The sequence below is a fragment of the Drosophila persimilis genome, unplaced genomic scaffold (assembly GCF_003286085.1).
Source record: "Drosophila persimilis strain 14011-0111.01,24,50 unplaced genomic scaffold, DperRS2 tig00000579-arrow-pilon, whole genome shotgun sequence".
Lineage (NCBI taxonomy): Eukaryota > Metazoa > Arthropoda > Insecta > Diptera > Drosophilidae > Drosophila > Drosophila persimilis.
In genome coordinates, this window is record NW_020825322.1 from 950,832 (window position 1) to 966,671 (window position 15,840).

At 49.2% G+C, this 15,840-nt stretch overlaps 7 protein-coding genes across 7 annotated transcripts; 3 read left to right on the forward strand and 4 right to left on the reverse strand.

Moving 5' to 3' along the window:
* The first annotated feature begins 1,171 nt into the window (after nucleotides 1–1,171).
* Nucleotides 1,172–2,361, forward strand: LOC6598162 (E3 ubiquitin-protein ligase MARCH5). Its single transcript, XM_002023413.2, has one exon. The coding sequence runs from the start codon at nucleotides 1,257–1,259 to the stop codon at nucleotides 2,268–2,270; it is 1,014 nt and encodes a 337-aa protein (XP_002023449.1). The 5' UTR covers nucleotides 1,172–1,256; the 3' UTR covers nucleotides 2,271–2,361.
* Nucleotides 2,362–2,436: 75 nt separating this feature from the next.
* LOC6598161 lies at nucleotides 2,437–4,101 on the reverse strand. The gene is made up of 2 exons (XM_026990385.1): nucleotides 3,941–4,101; nucleotides 2,437–3,885 (listed from the first exon to the last, which is right to left on the reverse strand). The coding sequence occupies exons 1-2, from the start codon at nucleotides 4,039–4,041 to the stop codon at nucleotides 2,823–2,825; spliced, it is 1,164 nt and encodes a 387-aa protein (XP_026846186.1). The 5' UTR covers nucleotides 4,042–4,101; the 3' UTR covers nucleotides 2,437–2,822.
* Nucleotides 4,102–5,217: 1,116 nt separating this feature from the next.
* Nucleotides 5,218–6,508, reverse strand: LOC6598160 (acidic phospholipase A2 PA4). Its single transcript, XM_002023411.2, has one exon. It carries the CDS (start codon nucleotides 6,396–6,398, stop codon nucleotides 5,763–5,765), a length of 636 nt encoding a protein of 211 aa, XP_002023447.2. The 5' UTR covers nucleotides 6,399–6,508; the 3' UTR covers nucleotides 5,218–5,762.
* Nucleotides 6,509–7,190: 682 nt separating this feature from the next.
* On the forward strand, nucleotides 7,191–9,576 carry LOC6598159 (TNF receptor-associated factor 6). Its single transcript, XM_026990494.1, has one exon. The coding sequence runs from the start codon at nucleotides 7,309–7,311 to the stop codon at nucleotides 8,701–8,703; it is 1,395 nt and encodes a 464-aa protein (XP_026846295.1). The 5' UTR covers nucleotides 7,191–7,308; the 3' UTR covers nucleotides 8,704–9,576.
* Nucleotides 9,577–9,598: 22 nt separating this feature from the next.
* Nucleotides 9,599–10,676, reverse strand: LOC6598158 (hepatic triacylglycerol lipase). Its single transcript, XM_002023409.2, has 2 exons — nucleotides 10,448–10,676; nucleotides 9,599–10,385 (listed from the first exon to the last, which is right to left on the reverse strand). Exons 1-2 carry the CDS (start codon nucleotides 10,639–10,641, stop codon nucleotides 9,635–9,637), a joined length of 945 nt encoding a protein of 314 aa, XP_002023445.2. The 5' UTR covers nucleotides 10,642–10,676; the 3' UTR covers nucleotides 9,599–9,634.
* A 155-nt stretch (nucleotides 10,677–10,831) lies between these two features.
* LOC6598157 (zinc finger protein 568) lies at nucleotides 10,832–12,835 on the reverse strand. Its single transcript, XM_002023408.2, has one exon. The coding sequence runs from the start codon at nucleotides 12,534–12,536 to the stop codon at nucleotides 11,064–11,066; it is 1,473 nt and encodes a 490-aa protein (XP_002023444.2). The 5' UTR covers nucleotides 12,537–12,835; the 3' UTR covers nucleotides 10,832–11,063.
* Nucleotides 12,836–13,217: 382 nt separating this feature from the next.
* LOC6598367 (guanine nucleotide-binding protein subunit beta-5) lies at nucleotides 13,218–15,764 on the forward strand. The gene has a single exon (XM_002023406.2). It carries the CDS (start codon nucleotides 13,290–13,292, stop codon nucleotides 14,358–14,360), a length of 1,071 nt encoding a protein of 356 aa, XP_002023442.1. The 5' UTR covers nucleotides 13,218–13,289; the 3' UTR covers nucleotides 14,361–15,764.
* Nucleotides 15,765–15,840: the final 76 nt, after the last annotated feature.

The window sequence follows — 15,840 nt, forward strand, 5'->3', positions numbered from 1 at the left end:
ACTGTTTCTGAATTACAAGTGAAATCGATTTGGCTAATGGTCCTGCGCTGAGAACCAACCATATCAGAACACAGCCCATCCCATCAATCACCCCACCGTTCCTAACCAAATGCAAAACAGAATCCAAAACACAAGGCTGCGGCAAGTGGCCCCAATTCGATGTGCCACACTTTGTTGTGTACCGTTGGCTCTTGGCCGGCAACCTGCTGCAAAAAAGTGGAGTGGAAAGGCGGTACTCGCTCTCGCTCTTGCTCTTGCTCTGGCTCTGGCTCTGAATGTGGCTGTGGCAATTTCTATTCCTCTGCTGGCAGGCATCTTTCGGATGCCAGACTCGGTCCAGTCCAGTCCAATCCAGACCCAGACCCAGACCCCGATCCGGCACGGCCAAATGTTCTTCTGCTCTCGAGCCGACAAGTTCTGTTTTGTGGAGTCAGTGCGCGTGCGCCTGCTGGATCCGTCGATCCGAGCCCCCTTTCTGTTTGTTTGTTTCTGTGTGACTCGTGACTGTGCTTGCAATATTCCAAAAAGTTGCTGTTTTATTTGGACTGAGACTTGGGGCATCCGAGGCCCATCTGCCTATCTGCCAGAGAAGGGTAAGTGTGACCTATGATTAAATTTATCCAATTACTGGCCGTAGGGAAGGACGGCCCCGGGCAACCTAGCAGCGATGCTCCCCGAAATTCGCACTCTGCAGATCCAGTTTCTGGCCCGCTCTTGGACTTGGCCTTCGCCTATTTTCACCCAGTCGGCCAACAGGTTTTCTTCTGTGGCATGTGCCACATTCGGTGGCTGAAAGTAAACCACAAACGAAGCAAAAAATCCAAACAAAAAAATAACAACCCGCAATGAAGGCCACCTGTTTGGCTGTTCGGCTGTTGGTCTGGGACTTCTGCCGATAGATACCCTGGCAGATGAACCGTTGCCATGACATCCTTTTTTTCGTACCATCTACATACATATGTATACAGATAATACAGATATTTGAAAGGGGAACATACCACAGAGCATATCCACTGGCCAGTGTGTACATATGTATTCTCTGCTGATAAATCGGGGGGAAAACATAACCTTGCAAAGTGACAGATGTGGCCGTAAGTTGACAAGTAATCAATAGATAGACACAGTTTTATGCTTGGCACTCTGCGAGTACTGGGCTTAAAATAGGAACCCAGCAGGCTGGACTGTTCTCTGATGTTATACAGCACTAGCGCTCTACAATAGCGCTACTCCAACAAAATTCAAAGCGTTCATTGAAAATGATTCGAGTTACGGGACCAGTGCCGGTGCCGGCACCGGACCCCGCACAGAGTCCTCGCCCTTTTGAAAGTCCTCGCCCCTCCGATGAGGAGCGAATGTGCTGGATTTGTCTCGGAGGCGACGAAGAGCTGCCGGCTCGAATCGATTGGCTGCATCCGTGTCGCTGCCGCGGCAGCAACAAATGGGTGCATCGCGGCTGCCTAAATCGATGGATCGATGAGAAGCAGCTGCACGATCCGGAGATGCCGATGGCCTGCACCCAGTGCCGCACAAAGTACATTATTGTGACCCCGCCGCTCAATGCGTTCGATGCGTTCCTGGACCAGATCGACCAGCTGTACGAAACGGTGTGTCCCAGCGTGATGATGGGCACGCTCTCGGCCGGCCTCTACTTCGCGGCGATGACCTTTGGTGCCCTGACGCTGATCCAGGTCTTTGGGTACCGCGTGAGCCTGACGCTATTGAGGGACGAGCCCACAGTACTGATGATCGTCCTGCCGACGATCCCAGCTGTGCTTCTGCTGCTGCGCAATCTCCGATGGGACGACCATTTGACGATAATGTGGCGTGGCCTACGCGGCCCCCGCCCGGTCGCACCGCGTGAGGATCTGGATGAGGACGGCGAGATTCCGCCCGGTGCTCCGCTCGACGAAGAGTACTTCGATGGTGGACCCCCCGATCAACTCGGTATGAACTTCCTGGATCAGGGAGCCATCTTTGGCGACGAGGGGATCGGGAGTACTTCCGCCAGCTTCATCGTGGCCCTCAGTCTGCCCAGTTTTGCCGTCCTGCTGGGCCACACACTGTTCTCGAAGATGGGCAATAGGCTGCTGGCCATTGTGATGGGCGGCGTGACCTTCTTGGGCATCAAGGGGCTGTCCAGAGCCTATCTGCGCCACTCTACCATGCAGCGTAAGAGAGGGCGTTCCGTTCTGGATTACACTCCGTTGAATGTGGAGAACTACATCTCGCTGCGCGGATCGGGCAGCCGCAACATCCCCGACACTCGTTAAAACAAAACCCCCAGCCCCTACCCCTAGCTGCTGCTCAAAACACACTCACAATCGACACTCAATACTCTACACAAGTGGGGCTGGAAGTGTGGCATTTCTCTAAAGGTTGGCAGCGGAAAAGACAAAATTTGGACGCACAAGATTCTACTGTATTCTGAATAACAACTTTTGTTCTAAAAAATTTATTTTGTATAAAAAACCATGGGAACACCGACAAAAAGAGAACGGACCGGAGAACGGAATTTGAATTGAAGCAGCGGGTAAGTACCACACGACCCAGGTAGGCTGATGAGATCCACTGCCATGTGTGGAACAGGGCAGGCGGCACTGGTGGCAGTAAATCCAATGCAGCATGAGGAAACATCCTTTCACGTGCAGTTTCCATCGTTTACTTTTACTTATGATAGATAATACAGGATACATAATGAATTGCGGGCTAAACGATTTGAACAGCGTTAATTTCGATTCAGATTTGAACAAATAGTAGGAGTATGTATCGCCAGAAGCTGCGCTCGACTGTTGGCTGTGCCGCAGCCAGGACTGGGGTTGGGGCTAGCAGGAGGCCCACACATATCGCTTGACAGCGACCAAGCCAGTCCAGAATGACTGGGCCCAGGCCTTGATCTTGCGGCCGGTTTCGGTAGTGGCCCTGTGCATGGGCCTACGAGCGGCATTCATGCGCTGTTGTTGGGGAGTCATCTCGATTATGTGACCCGGCCAGGACATCATCATTTTGTTGGCTGTAGCTTCGTCGTAGAAGAGCAGATGGCAAGGACGGAGACGACTGGGATCATGGACTATATACTCAAGGAATTGGTTTGTGGCCGACATCTTTAGCGGTCTTTCCAGTTCTGGCGGCAGGGCGCAAATGACGAGCGCACGCTGTGTTACGCCGAAGCGGGACTGAAGCCAGCAAGTTTTCATGGGCTCTGGCTGGGGCTCGAGGCACTGCAGCAGGGCAGACTCTGGCTGGGCGTACAGACGAGTGTAATCCTCCGGTCCTGAATGATCCAAGTGTCCAGTCGCAAGAAAGCGATACAACTTGCCGAAATTCAAGCCCAAGTAAGCGTGGCTGCGCCTGACTTTGCGGTCCGGGAGGGTGACATGCTCATCCTCATAGCAGATGCTCATCAGCTGGACGGGCATTTGCGAGGGCCGGGCCACGCCAAGATGCTTGCAGAGACTGCGCAGATGGACGCCGGACGTGCGCCGCAGCATGGGACTGGACGGATCAGCGAGCACCCAGTGGAGCAGATGGACGGCCTCCACGTCGTCATCAGACATTTCGTCCAGCGTGTCCACCGCGCACAGGTTATCCATCATAACAGTGCAACTGGGCCAGTTATCTTGAACGGCTTTGCGCAGGCGTTCCATGTCACAGCCGTCGTCGGTGGCGTCATACAGGTCGTCGTCAGTGCTAGTGTTTTTGAACGCCGGCGGTGCGGGCACCATTGTGTCCTCGGGGCACCCGGTGCTTGCTGCTGCCGCAAAGATTAGCAGCTTGGCATCGTATGCCAACAATTGGCTGCGTAACATGAAGCGTATGTCGTTGACCAGCATCCGCAACTCGTTTATGTTCTTCGGACGTGGGCTCTCAGACTTTGGCAATCCGTTCCTAATGGATTTAGGCACTCGAAAATGTACTATGTATTCACGCATATGCAACTTACCCATAGCCCAATGCCACATTTAAGGCATCTGGGGATGTTTTCAGGTCCTCCAAGCTCTTGACGCGACTGCAAGAGGGCACATCATCTTCGAACAACTCCATGCTAGGTTTTTTAGCAATTTGGTCAAATCCACAAAAACAATTTCTACTTATTGTTTCGATTTAACAATTTTGGTGTCGAATTTGAAATGAATCCAGTGTGACTGGTACTGCGACTAGATTTATTGTAGGGAGACTAAAATATAAAAAGCAAACGGCGAACTCAGCGCCTACATGGCTTGGCAGGCTGCCAACGTAATTTCTGCTGTTTGCTTGCTTGTAGTTGCCGATTAGAATTTGAAAGTTCACCCATCGAGCGCCTTGGCTGGGCTGCCAACTTCATTTCTGCTGCTTGCTTGCTTTGTCTATCGATATTTGAAAGTTTGCCCAACGGACAATGTCGTGTGTATGCGATTACAAAAAGCATGCCTTTTGTTATGCCTTGCCACCATCATCAAAGAACAGATGTACTGCACCTGGGCAGAGCATACACGTGGCGAAAATCAGGAATCGAACACCCCAAGCGTCGCGTCACCAATCTATCAGATTACAACGAAATGTGGGGGGAGGGGGATTATCAATTTAGAGCGAAAGCGAAAACGTTGATTACATTTTGCTGACATTGACCCAAACGGGCAGGAAGTACGGACAGGCCAAGCCCCTGATGTAAAACTAAATTGCACAATTGTTTATTTATTTTTGCAATTTTGTGGATGACGCTGATCTATTTTGATGCTCTCAGTGTGCAGTTTTTAGAAGTTCCTCATCCTGACCTAGACCCTCAACTCACTATGACGCATCTGTGGCCCAGAAACAACAGGCAGCACAGCCTGAACAACAACAGATTTAGAGGGAAAAGCAATCAGGGGTAAAATGCTTTCGCGTCGAGTAGATGGGTACGGGGTACGGCGTACGGGTACGTGTACGGTTACGGGTCAACTGGTCATCATCTTCATCGGGCAACAACGACGTCAATGCGGCAATGATCACAGTCTCCGCCTCTAGACACATACTCACTCGTATGTACTACGTTCCGTCCGATCGGATCCGATCCATACGTATGGGGATTATATACATACATATTTAGGTATTTATATATGGTATATATGTATGTATAGACATACTATGTGAGGGAATGCTGCTGATACCGGCTGGCCCCCAAGTGCAAAGTACGAAATTCCAATGCGGTTCGCCGGATTAAAGACGTTTCCCATTTCAGGGATAGATTGGAGTGGAGGCTTTCTTTGGAAATTGGTTTTATTTGAATTACGACTAGCTCGTAGTAAACTAATTAAGGGTTCATGCATACTTAGACAATATTTTTGTGTTGTTTGTCTACAAAACTATTTGAAAAACTTTGTTTTTCTGGCAGCCTATATATTGGATTTGATTTGATGGCCTAAACTAGACGAATGGCTACAGCTACAGCTACAGCTACATCTATGTCCGTATCGACTACTACGCACTTATAATCATATACATACTCGTACATAAGCTTAATACATAAATGGGTATCGTATCGTATCTCTCTCTCTCTCCTCCTTTTACTACAAGTAAAAAAAAACATTTTGCAATGATTTTCCCATTAAGTTGCAAACTTAATTGCAGCACTGTAGCTGTAGCACTGGTGGAGTGGTTCGGGTTGCGCTCCTTTTTCATAGCTATGCTGCTGACACGTTTGGGACACTGCCAGACCAAACCTGATAGTGCCCTATTGGCTATCATTTGTTGTCCCTGTCCAGTGTATGTCCAGTGCAGGTCTGTTCCACCTGTGAGAGAACCTTCTAGAACCGTTTGTTGTTTCGCAGAACGGCCTTTTGGCGTAGGTCTTCGCGCAGGCACTGCCCCGAGCTGCCGGCACCACGCTCCAGACACACCGTCTCCACCCTGAGGCTGAAGCACTGCGTCTGCACCACATTGAAGAAGAGCTTGCCAATGGCATTCGCCGCTTCATCGCCGGCCATCTTCAGGCAGGTGCGAAAGCGGCGATCGCAGCTGCAGTGGGACAGCGTGTAGGGGCGGTAGTTGAAAAGATCGTAGCGAGTCGACATGCCGTCTATCCACAGCTGGCAGTGGTCGTGCTTCCGGCAGCATTTGTCAGCCATCGATGCGCCGCCCAGGTCGTTGTAGGTGCCATTGGCTAAATTCCCACGTCCGCACCAGCGTGTGTTTGGGGCTATTAGCCAGTCGGATAACTGGCGGCGCTTTCGGACCAGTGCAGCAACGTCATCGTTGCCATTGTCGTACGATCCGTGACGAATTCCGGCATCAGCAGCCAGTGGCAGCTGCTTGGCCTCTGCCCCAACCTCCCCCGCGCCCAGCTGCCATGCCATGAACATCAGCAGAATGGGGCAGAGTAAATAGATGTAACTGTGGCTGTGCCTGCACTTAATCACCAATGCCATGTTGTCTGTTTTCATTCAGCTTCGCGTATCGCGGTGGGTATATTTCTATGGTTTCGCGTCCGGCGCGCTCTTAACTAATTGCTGTCCACGCCGCGCGCCTCTGGCGTTTTTATACGTTCGGACCCCACCGCAAAAGTGGGAGCTTGGAGACTGCGAGAACTGCAGGTGCGACCGGCCGTTGGGGCTGCTGCTTGTCAGTGCTGGCAGTTTGGCGGTTTGCGTATGCACTTAATTTAGCAGATGGGCAGTTCCTAGATTCAAGCTAGATTCAAAAAGAAATATGCCAAAAAGAAGTAAAACTAAAAAAAATAAGCTACAAATTTGGCTAAGATTAAATACTCGCCAGTAATAAACCCGAAAAATTCAGAACATCGTCAACTTCGAAATCTTATCCTCCCTTTGATGCAATACAATAGTTTTTTTTTAATTCTTAGATAGATTCATAAATGTGAGATTAGGGTAACATGTTGAAATCATGTTAAATTCTTAATTAACATTAACATCCATTGAGTGGAAAATAGACGCTCAAGTCGGAGTTGGACTCGAGTTTCGTCGGGTTTGAGCGTGACTACCTTGCGTGTGACCATGATGTCGTTTGACATGGAAAATAACTGTGTTTTGAGATTATCTCTATAAAAAAAAGCTGTTTCTCGTCAGTTCTGGGTTTAATGGATTTTGGCTAGAAATGTATCTAGTGTACAGCTGCGAAAGTGGGCAGCCCCGCGCTTTTCGGCCAGTGCTGGGCAGCAGACCAATTGGATTACAGCTGTTCGAGAAGGAGTCATCGAAGCAATTTCGAAAGCAAAAGCAATATATTTGTATATACATGTTAAAATTAGGATAATCACCAATTAACGTTTTGAGTGTGCTTCCCGTGCAGTGGCCCATGCATATGTGAGAGAGAGAGAGACTGCTAGCGGCGAACATGCAGCGACCACAGACAGACCATAAGCAACTCAAGTTACAGAACCAGCACTCGGAGCAAAGCGAGCACAATAGCAATAATGGCACACGCATAGCGGCAAGCAGCAGCACCCATAACCATGACACGTCCACGCCCATATTGACACAGCGTTCGGGCGGCGGCGGAAGCTCTGCTCCAGTTCAGCCACCCAAGAGCCTGTCCCTAAGCCAAAACAACTATGCGGCCTCGGACACCTCGGGCGAGGAGGAGTTTCTGGACTCGCGCTACGAGTGCGCCATCTGTATCGATTGGCTGAACGAGCCGGTGCTCACCTCGTGTGGCCACCGCTTCTGCAAGCGTTGCCTGACCGACTGGCTGCAGAACCACAACCAGTGCTGCCCTTTGGACAATAAGCAACTCTCTGCGGAGCAGGACATCTTCCCGGATAATTACACGCGACGCGAGATCGAGCAGCTGAAGCACAAGTGTCCCAACTCGCCGCTGGGCTGTGCCCTGGTCGCCTCCCCCATAGAAGTGCATCGCCATCTGCCCAGCTGTCCGTACCGACGTCAGCCGCAGCCCGAGCAGCTGGAAGAGAAGTGCCCATTTGCCAAAATCAAGTGCGATTTTGTCGGTCGGCCCGAGACGAATCAGCTGGAGGAGCACCTCAAGTCGGATATGCCGCATCACATGCAACTGATGCTGCAGGCCTTCCAGCAGACGGCCATCGCCACCTGGCAGCCGCAGAAGGCCAGTACCAGCACCAGCGGTGGATCGCTGGAGAATGGCCATGGCCATGGCCAGCTGGCACCGCCGCCCCAATACGCCAATGGGGTAGACGAACAGATCGTCCAGACCATGTACCAGCGAATCGTGGTGCTGGAGCAGCGTACGCGCGAACAGGAGACGCGCATCGAGAATCTCAATAAGCAACTGCGCCTGGCCCGCCAGCCCATCGATCCACGCTACAGCAACGGCACCATTGTCTGGAACATTGGCCATCTGGGCAACCTGGTGTCGCGCCTGCGGGCGAATGCCAACAATCAGGTGTACTCGCACGAGTGCTACACCTCTCCATATGGCTACAAGTTCTGTGCCCGTCTCAACATTCAGCCGAGGAAGCCGCATGTTCTCAGCCTGCATGTGCATCTGATGCAATCGGAGAATGACTTCCACTTGGACTGGCCCTTCAAGGGGCGCATCAAGCTGTGCATGGTGCATCCGACGGATGCGAGCCAGTCGCAGCATGACACCATCATGACCAAACCGGAGATACTGGCCTTCCATCAGCCGCGCGAGGCGATCAGCACCCGCGGCTTTGGCTTCCTGGAGTATGCCAACATATCGAACATCATGCACTTGGGCTTCGTGGCCGATGATCGGCTGCTCATCAAGATTGAGATCAATCTGGTTTAAAAACGGAACTGGACACAGGGAATTGGAACTGGAAAACTGGACGCGCCAAGGAAGAGAAGAGAACATTCCACATCGAATTGATCATTGCATCACAATATCCACATATATATATTTTATATAGTTTTATATAGGATATATATATATATATATATACATAATCGCATTTGTAGTATAGATGCAGTCGATCATTAATCATTTTAGGCGCCTCATCTACCTACATATATGGCTACTACTCAAACTAATCGATATTATCTCTACTACTCGTAGACCCTACCTTATAGTAATTCAGTTATATTTGTTCAACCTTGTCGATCCCATTTTAAATGTATTTCTATATCGAATTAGTTTTTAATATGCAATAACCAACCCGTCGACCCCTTCAATTCGATGGATTTGAGCATGCGTAAACCGAGTACGTCCACTAATTTTATAGTCAAATCTCATAGTATTTATAGTACCCTTGAAATGCAGAGAACGACCACTAAATAACATTTAAATTGTTTGCCGTCTATCTGTCTGTCTGCTTATATACAATCTACTATTCTCTAAGTTCTTTGCCTATAATCACTAGATCATTTAGTAGCTGCCAAGCAGCACGCTTCTATTGAGATATACATTTATTGGTCGTCTACCTTCAAGGGTATATAAACATCGGTGTCCCGATGTTGTCCTCCTTACCGGTTAAGGCTTATGTTACCCCCAAAAACCATCTGTAGAACCTACTGCATACATACAATACACATAGCGATAAGTTGTTCAAGATCTACTCACAGTTGAACGGAATCTGTCTCTCTAGTTCTGGGTAACAGCTGTGAGGTAGCTCTCTTGAGTAGGGAACCCCGATTAAAGGACATTTTTGTACCGCTAATTGAGGATTTCTGCCGTCGCTTCTCTATTAATGCTCCCAAAGTAAAGAAATCTTTATTGGATTCTAAATTGGCTCCCCATAAGGACTCTCCTCATGGGTTTTGAAGCTATAGATGCCCTCTGTACGGCCAACATCTAGAGGGTCACCCAGCGCAACGCTCTTCGGGGCGGCGCCGTCGCAGTTGCCGAGCAGGAGCAGGAACTCGGGGTATCCGCTGCAGCGGGCGTAGGGCGTGTAGCGCGATACGTGCTGAACAGCCTCCGCATAGAAAAGGACGGCACGGGCATGGGCACAGCTGTTGTTCAGATCAAAACCGCAGCCGGGCTGCCGTCTTCCACCATTGGCATAGAAGTCGCTGTGGCCCATCGGCATTAGCTGTCCCTTCATAAGCCCATTCGTATGAATGGCCACCACATAGTTGGCATCGGTGCTGGATAGGCGAAGGCTCTCGCTGGGTATGCGAAACAGTGGCAGGGCCGGATCCAGGGCGACAATATAACCCAGGGGATGCTGCCCTTTGCTCGTCGTGTTCAGCTCCTTGCCACAGAACCCGGCCACATGAGCGCCCATGCTGTGGGCAACAACCACCACCTGGCCCAGATCCAGGCTGAATTCGTTGGCCAAAAAGGACAGGAAACGTGCCACCGACTTGCCCACGCCCGGCACCATCGGCCTGGCCTCCAAGTACGACAATGCTGCAATCACACCCCAGTCCACGGCGATGATATTGAACGCTCCACGCGCCTGGTAGGCGGTGCGCAGCTCACTGACTGGTGCGTCCAGATACGTAACGCTCCAGCCATGTATGATGACCCTGTGGAGGACAATGATTAGGAAGCGTCTTCCCCAAACAGACCCACATCTCGTTTTGCTCACTTTGTCGGAAGATGCGCATCAAAGTGGGAGGCTTTAACGGATTCTGAATCGTTGGTGTACACCCTCTGGGGATGTTCGGGACTGTTGGGGGTGTACATATAGAAGCTGGCCATGTCCCCAACTTGACCGGTGGCCAACACCTCTATCCCAGAGAGTCTGCACAGGCACAGCGATAGCAGGGCGATCCACATCATTGTCTGACGACTGCCCGTCGGGGACTGTTAAACGGATGGAATAGTTGGCCATGCTCAATTTGAGAAAACTCTGATCCCCCCCTTCGAGCATGCAATCATCAATGGGCATCGGCATCTCTAATCTTGAACCTCTCTGAGGTGTACTTCACGGCAAATTATTCGATTTGCGTTAAAATTAAAATTCGTCAAGTTTTCTGTTTGGCGTTTTTAATAACGTCCATTGTGGATTTTTGCACTTGAGCGTATATAATTCTATATAGACGGCGTGTGCAGGCTATCGTATACCCGCCACTATCTTGTTTAGCGAGTGAAGAGGCTGATACTCCCTTGTGGTACCCTGTGGACAGCAGGCAGACGGGGCAGGCATGACAGCTACTTAATGTCTTAATCTCTTAAAAAACTACTTAGTTGCATAGACGTGTCTACGAGACATGCCAAGTGCCAGCACCTGCAACAGCAGTTGCACTTGCACTTCCAGCAGCGCCTGTCGGAGGGCCAGTGTCGGAGTGCGAATGGGAATGGGTGTCCGCTCCCTCCACATTCAAGTCTATGGCCATTGTGATGGTTGTCGTTGACGCGGGCGCATTCTCGTCGATCAGCTCGATGGTCACCGTCTCCATCTGCCCAACATCTTGTTGGCTTGCGACACTCTTGGTAGTGGTGGTGGCGGTGTGGGCAGTGCCCTTGGATTTGGGCAATTCGTGGGTGCGCATATGGGCATTGAGGCCGCCGGACTGGGCAAATGTCTTGTTGCACATCTTGCAGGGGTATTTGCGCCGCTCGGAATGGAGCAGCTTGTGGACGCGCAGGGCCTTCTTGCGCTGGAACGTGGAGCCACAGACGTCGCAGACAAAGGGCCGATGATTGGTGTGCGAGACGGCATGAACGTTGAGGTCGTGATAGCTGTAGAAGGCTTTACCGCACACCTCACACTTAGCCGGACGCTCACCAGTGTGCCGTCGCATGTGGGCGGTGAGGACACCGCGATCGCGGCAGGGCCGGCCGCACACCTCACAGATGCACGGCATCCGGCCCGTATGGCAAATGTTGTGAGAAGTGAGCTCCTTCTGGGTGTAGAAGGTAGCCTCGCACTCCTGGCACTTGTATGGCTTGATACCGCTGTGGCGCTGACGGTGGCGCATCATGTTGCCCGATTGGGTAAACGGTTTGCCGCAGATGTCACAGAATATGCCCGTGTGCTTCCATCTGTGGCCGTGCAGATCGCGCTCGGTGCGAAACGTCTGGTTGCACTCCTCCTCGGGGCATGTGTAGACCTTTGCCGGTCCACGCTTTCGCTTCCGCACGGTGCCATCCTTGTCGTTGTGCTTGACACGTCTGTGACTCTGCAGGCTCCGCTTGCTGTTGTAGGCACGATCACATTGATCGCACTGGAACAACATGTCCTTCGTGTCGACTTTGAGGTGCGGTGGTTCTTCATCTTCTTCGGCGTTTTCAATTGGCTCGCTGGCCTCTCCCGTCCACTCTGCGTCCGGGTCCAAGTCCAAAAGCGCCTCCTCTGTCTCCACAAGAGTGTTTTTCATGGCAGTCTCTCGTTCACGGCGGCCTGTGGAATCTGCATCCACGGCCTGGGCCTCATCGATCGCTGATATGTGCTCCAGATCAACATTCTCCTGCTCATCCAACTCGAAGCTCTCGTGGGCAATGGGATCATCTTCAATCTTTATGGTGGCATCGAATATCTTGCAGTCGTCGTCCGCCGCCTCTCCGAGATGCTGCAGTCGGAAGTGTTGCGGAAAATCGCCAAATGGCATCCGCTGCCCGCATAAGGAACAGCATATGTCGTAGCTGGTGGGGCTATTGCACAGAACTTCACCGCATCGAAAATTGTGATAAGAGCCGGTTCCTATCACCGGCAATGACTGCAACTTGATCATCTTGAGCCAATACTTATGGCTGATGGTTAGGGGGTCCCTCTCACTGGTGCCGCTACAATAGTTCAGTCATTTGGTGTTAGGCGTTTAACGTTTGGCGTCGTTTGTGTTTCCTCAAACCCCAGCTCAAGCCGTTGGCTGACATCCAAAAATCACATCAGCTGGGCGGCCAGTGTTGGCAAACGAATCGAAAGCGTTGAATAAATGGGCGCGTAGTTCAAGTTGCATTATTTTTTTATGCACTTTTGATTGATCCGAAATAGGAGTTGATGTGCCGTTTCTTTGTATCTATAGTAGCGTAAACGAACGTAAAGGAAAGAAAATAATTATTTGGCGAGTTAGGTTTGTCAACAAGCTGTGTGCGGTTGCAAGAGCAATCGGTTTTTCCTTGAGTTCTACAGCACTACCTGCAAAAGCTTTTCAAACCAATCGTAATTAACCGAATATTAAAGTGACTATAATTTGTCCTTACCAAACGGCTTAAGAAACATATATCTTTTATCAATTATATATAAATTATGGCGCTTTCAGCGCCAGCTGTACAACAGGGTTGTCCAAAAGCTCGACAAAAAATCGATTTAAGGCAAACATCTGCAACTCTGACCGCACAGGCGCTAGTGCGCAAGGGCCCGTTGTGTATTCAGATTTGGTATACATCTTTTTTCACCATTGATTCTTCACTTGATTTTTCGCCTTGACACTGGAAGTAGCAGATGAATCGACGCTGGTGAAAACGTAGAAAACAATTAAGTGAAAATGTCGGAGGGAGCTGTCTCTGCCAGCAATGTTAATGCCAATGAAAAAATGGCAAACTTGCTGAAGGAGGCGGAAAATTTGAAAACCAAATTGGAGGAGGAGCGCTCGAAGCTGAATGACGTCAATCTGTCGAACATTGCGGAGCGCCTGGAGCAAATTGCTTACGTCAACATCAAGCCTCGCAAGGTGCTGAAGGGACACCAGGCAAAGGTGCTTTGCACCGACTGGAGCCCCGACAAGCGACACATTATCTCATCCTCGCAGGACGGCCGTCTTATCATCTGGGATGCGTTCACTACGAACAAGGAGCATGCCGTGACCATGCCCACCACCTGGATCATGGCCTGTGCATACGCCCCGTCAGGCAACTTTGTGGCCTGTGGTGGACTGGATAACAAGGTAACCGTCTATCCAATCACCTCTGATGAGGAGATGGCCGCCAAGAAGCGCACTGTTGGCACCCACACAAGTTACATGTCGTGCTGCATTTATCCCAATTCGGATCAGCAGATCTTGACGGGCAGCGGTGATTCGACATGTGCTTTGTGGGACGTGGAGTCCGGTCAATTGTTGCAAAGTTTTCACGGCCACTCTGGGGATGTGATGGCCATCGATTTGGCACCCAACGAGACGGGCAACACCTTCGTCTCGGGCAGTTGCGATCGCATGGCCTTCATTTGGGACATGCGCTCTGGCCATGTTGTCCAGTCCTTTGAGGGCCACCAGTCCGATGTGAACAGCGTCAAATTCCATCCCTGCGGAGATGCGATTGCCACCGGATCGGATGACAGCAGCTGCCGTCTGTACGACATGCGGGCCGATCGCGAGGTGGCCGTCTTCGCCAAGGAGAGCATCATATTTGGTGTCAATTCAGTGGACTTTTCGGTCAGCGGCCGCCTGCTCTTTGCTGGCTACAATGATTACACCGTCAACCTGTGGGACACTCTGAAATCGGAGCGCGTCTGTCTGCTGTATGGCCATGAGAACAAGGTCTCCTGCGTCCAGGTGTCGCCCGACGGCACAGCCCTATCCACGGGCAGCTGGGATTACACCATACGGGTCTGGGCGTAAAAATTTGTTAACCATATTCCCCTGTTAAGAGCATCTGTCAAGGACAGTTGGTCGATATAGATATAAATATTATATATTTTTGATTTTTGAGATTAGTTGCAGTTCAGAGGGCTCATTTTTCAAGTGATGGCAAAAAAGAAAATGAAAATTACTTAAATGCAAAAAGCATACATACATATGTCATGGACAAATGATGCATACTTTTAGCTTTGATCCTATATATTGTAATCAAATATTGGCCTACACCTGACGGTGTAGCGAAATCATAAATTGTTGATAAATTTTATAAAATTTATCAGAACAATGCAGTTTGCCTAGCACCTAAATTAACAGATTGCATATATAATACTACTCGCACTTTGTGTCTAGACGGATACCCAAGTATTGTATTGTATATATGCTTATATGTACTTGACGTATTGTATGTACTATAACCAACAGATATTATTGTGTATGTCTATGGTGTTTCAATCCAATACTGTATCCTGAACAAGTAGAGTCAAAACGACAATGTTAAACCTTTTCAAAATATGCATTTGTACTCAAGGGTCATCATGTAAATGTGTTTTTGTAATCAAATACTGTGTGCAGGATGGCCCTAAGCTTAAGTAAAATGCATATACAATATGTGGTGCACAGCGGCTCATGTGTGACGAATAGGTCGTTAGGAAGTACAGGTATTGCAAGAGCATTCCAATTAAATACTGGCTAGAGGATAGGATACCCAAATATGTTCGGCGCAAAAAGAGTTCTTACTGTTTTCTCTATCTCTGATTTTCTGGGCAGAGAAGGGAAGGCCAAAAATTGTAAATAGTTCCATATGTTACTTCTCTGCCCACTCTTCGAATATGGAGTGTATTGTAAAACTGAGAAAAGTATGGAGTCTCGAACCAAAACCTTAAACAAATATTAAAATCTTGTGTAATATCGAATATTACATACATATATGCGCAAACAAACAAACTACTTTATATAAATGGATATTTAACTGCAGAACAGACATTAATTGTGTACACTAACCATATATAAAACTAGCAAAGGGAGATGCAAGGAAACCAAAACAGAAAATCAAATTATCCTCAGATATACATATGAATATTACATACCTATATGCGTGAACGAACAAACTATATTCAGTAAACCGCTGAATTGATTAATAACCAATAACCATTTCTAAATGAATAAGAAAACAGATATGTGTAATATTACATACATATATGCGCTTATAAACTATTTAATATCGGGACAAAACTTGATATATATGTATAATACATATACCTAAATGGACAGATGGCAAAGGAAGGAGTGGAAACCAAATTAAAATCGGTTATATGTAACTTTACATACATATATACTGTGTGCGTAGAAATAAGTTCCTGTTTGAAATAAATGTTGAAGATGTAACCACACGTGTCTATCATTCCATAAACTTTGCTTGAGGGAATTCAAGGAAGGGTTTTCCGACATCCTTATATGTCCA

Coding starts and splice junctions, on each gene's coding strand:
- LOC6598162 (XM_002023413.2), top strand. CDS start 1,257: ATGATTCGAGTTACGGGACCAGTGCCGGTGCCGGCACCGGACCCCGCA.
- LOC6598161 (XM_026990385.1), bottom strand. CDS start 4,041: ATGGAGTTGTTCGAAGATGATGTGCCCTCTTGCAGTCGCGTCAAGAGC. Junction 3,886..3,940: donor AATGTGGCATTGGGCTATGG/GTAAGTTGCATA, acceptor TAAATCCATTAG/GAACGGATTGCCAAAGTCTG.
- LOC6598160 (XM_002023411.2), bottom strand. CDS start 6,398: ATGAAAACAGACAACATGGCATTGGTGATTAAGTGCAGGCACAGCCAC.
- LOC6598159 (XM_026990494.1), top strand. CDS start 7,309: ATGCAGCGACCACAGACAGACCATAAGCAACTCAAGTTACAGAACCAG.
- LOC6598158 (XM_002023409.2), bottom strand. CDS start 10,641: ATGATGTGGATCGCCCTGCTATCGCTGTGCCTGTGCAGACTCTCTGGG. Junction 10,386..10,447: donor GATGCGCATCTTCCGACAAA/GTGAGCAAAACG, acceptor TGTCCTCCACAG/GGTCATCATACATGGCTGGA.
- LOC6598157 (XM_002023408.2), bottom strand. CDS start 12,536: ATGATCAAGTTGCAGTCATTGCCGGTGATAGGAACCGGCTCTTATCAC.
- LOC6598367 (XM_002023406.2), top strand. CDS start 13,290: ATGTCGGAGGGAGCTGTCTCTGCCAGCAATGTTAATGCCAATGAAAAA.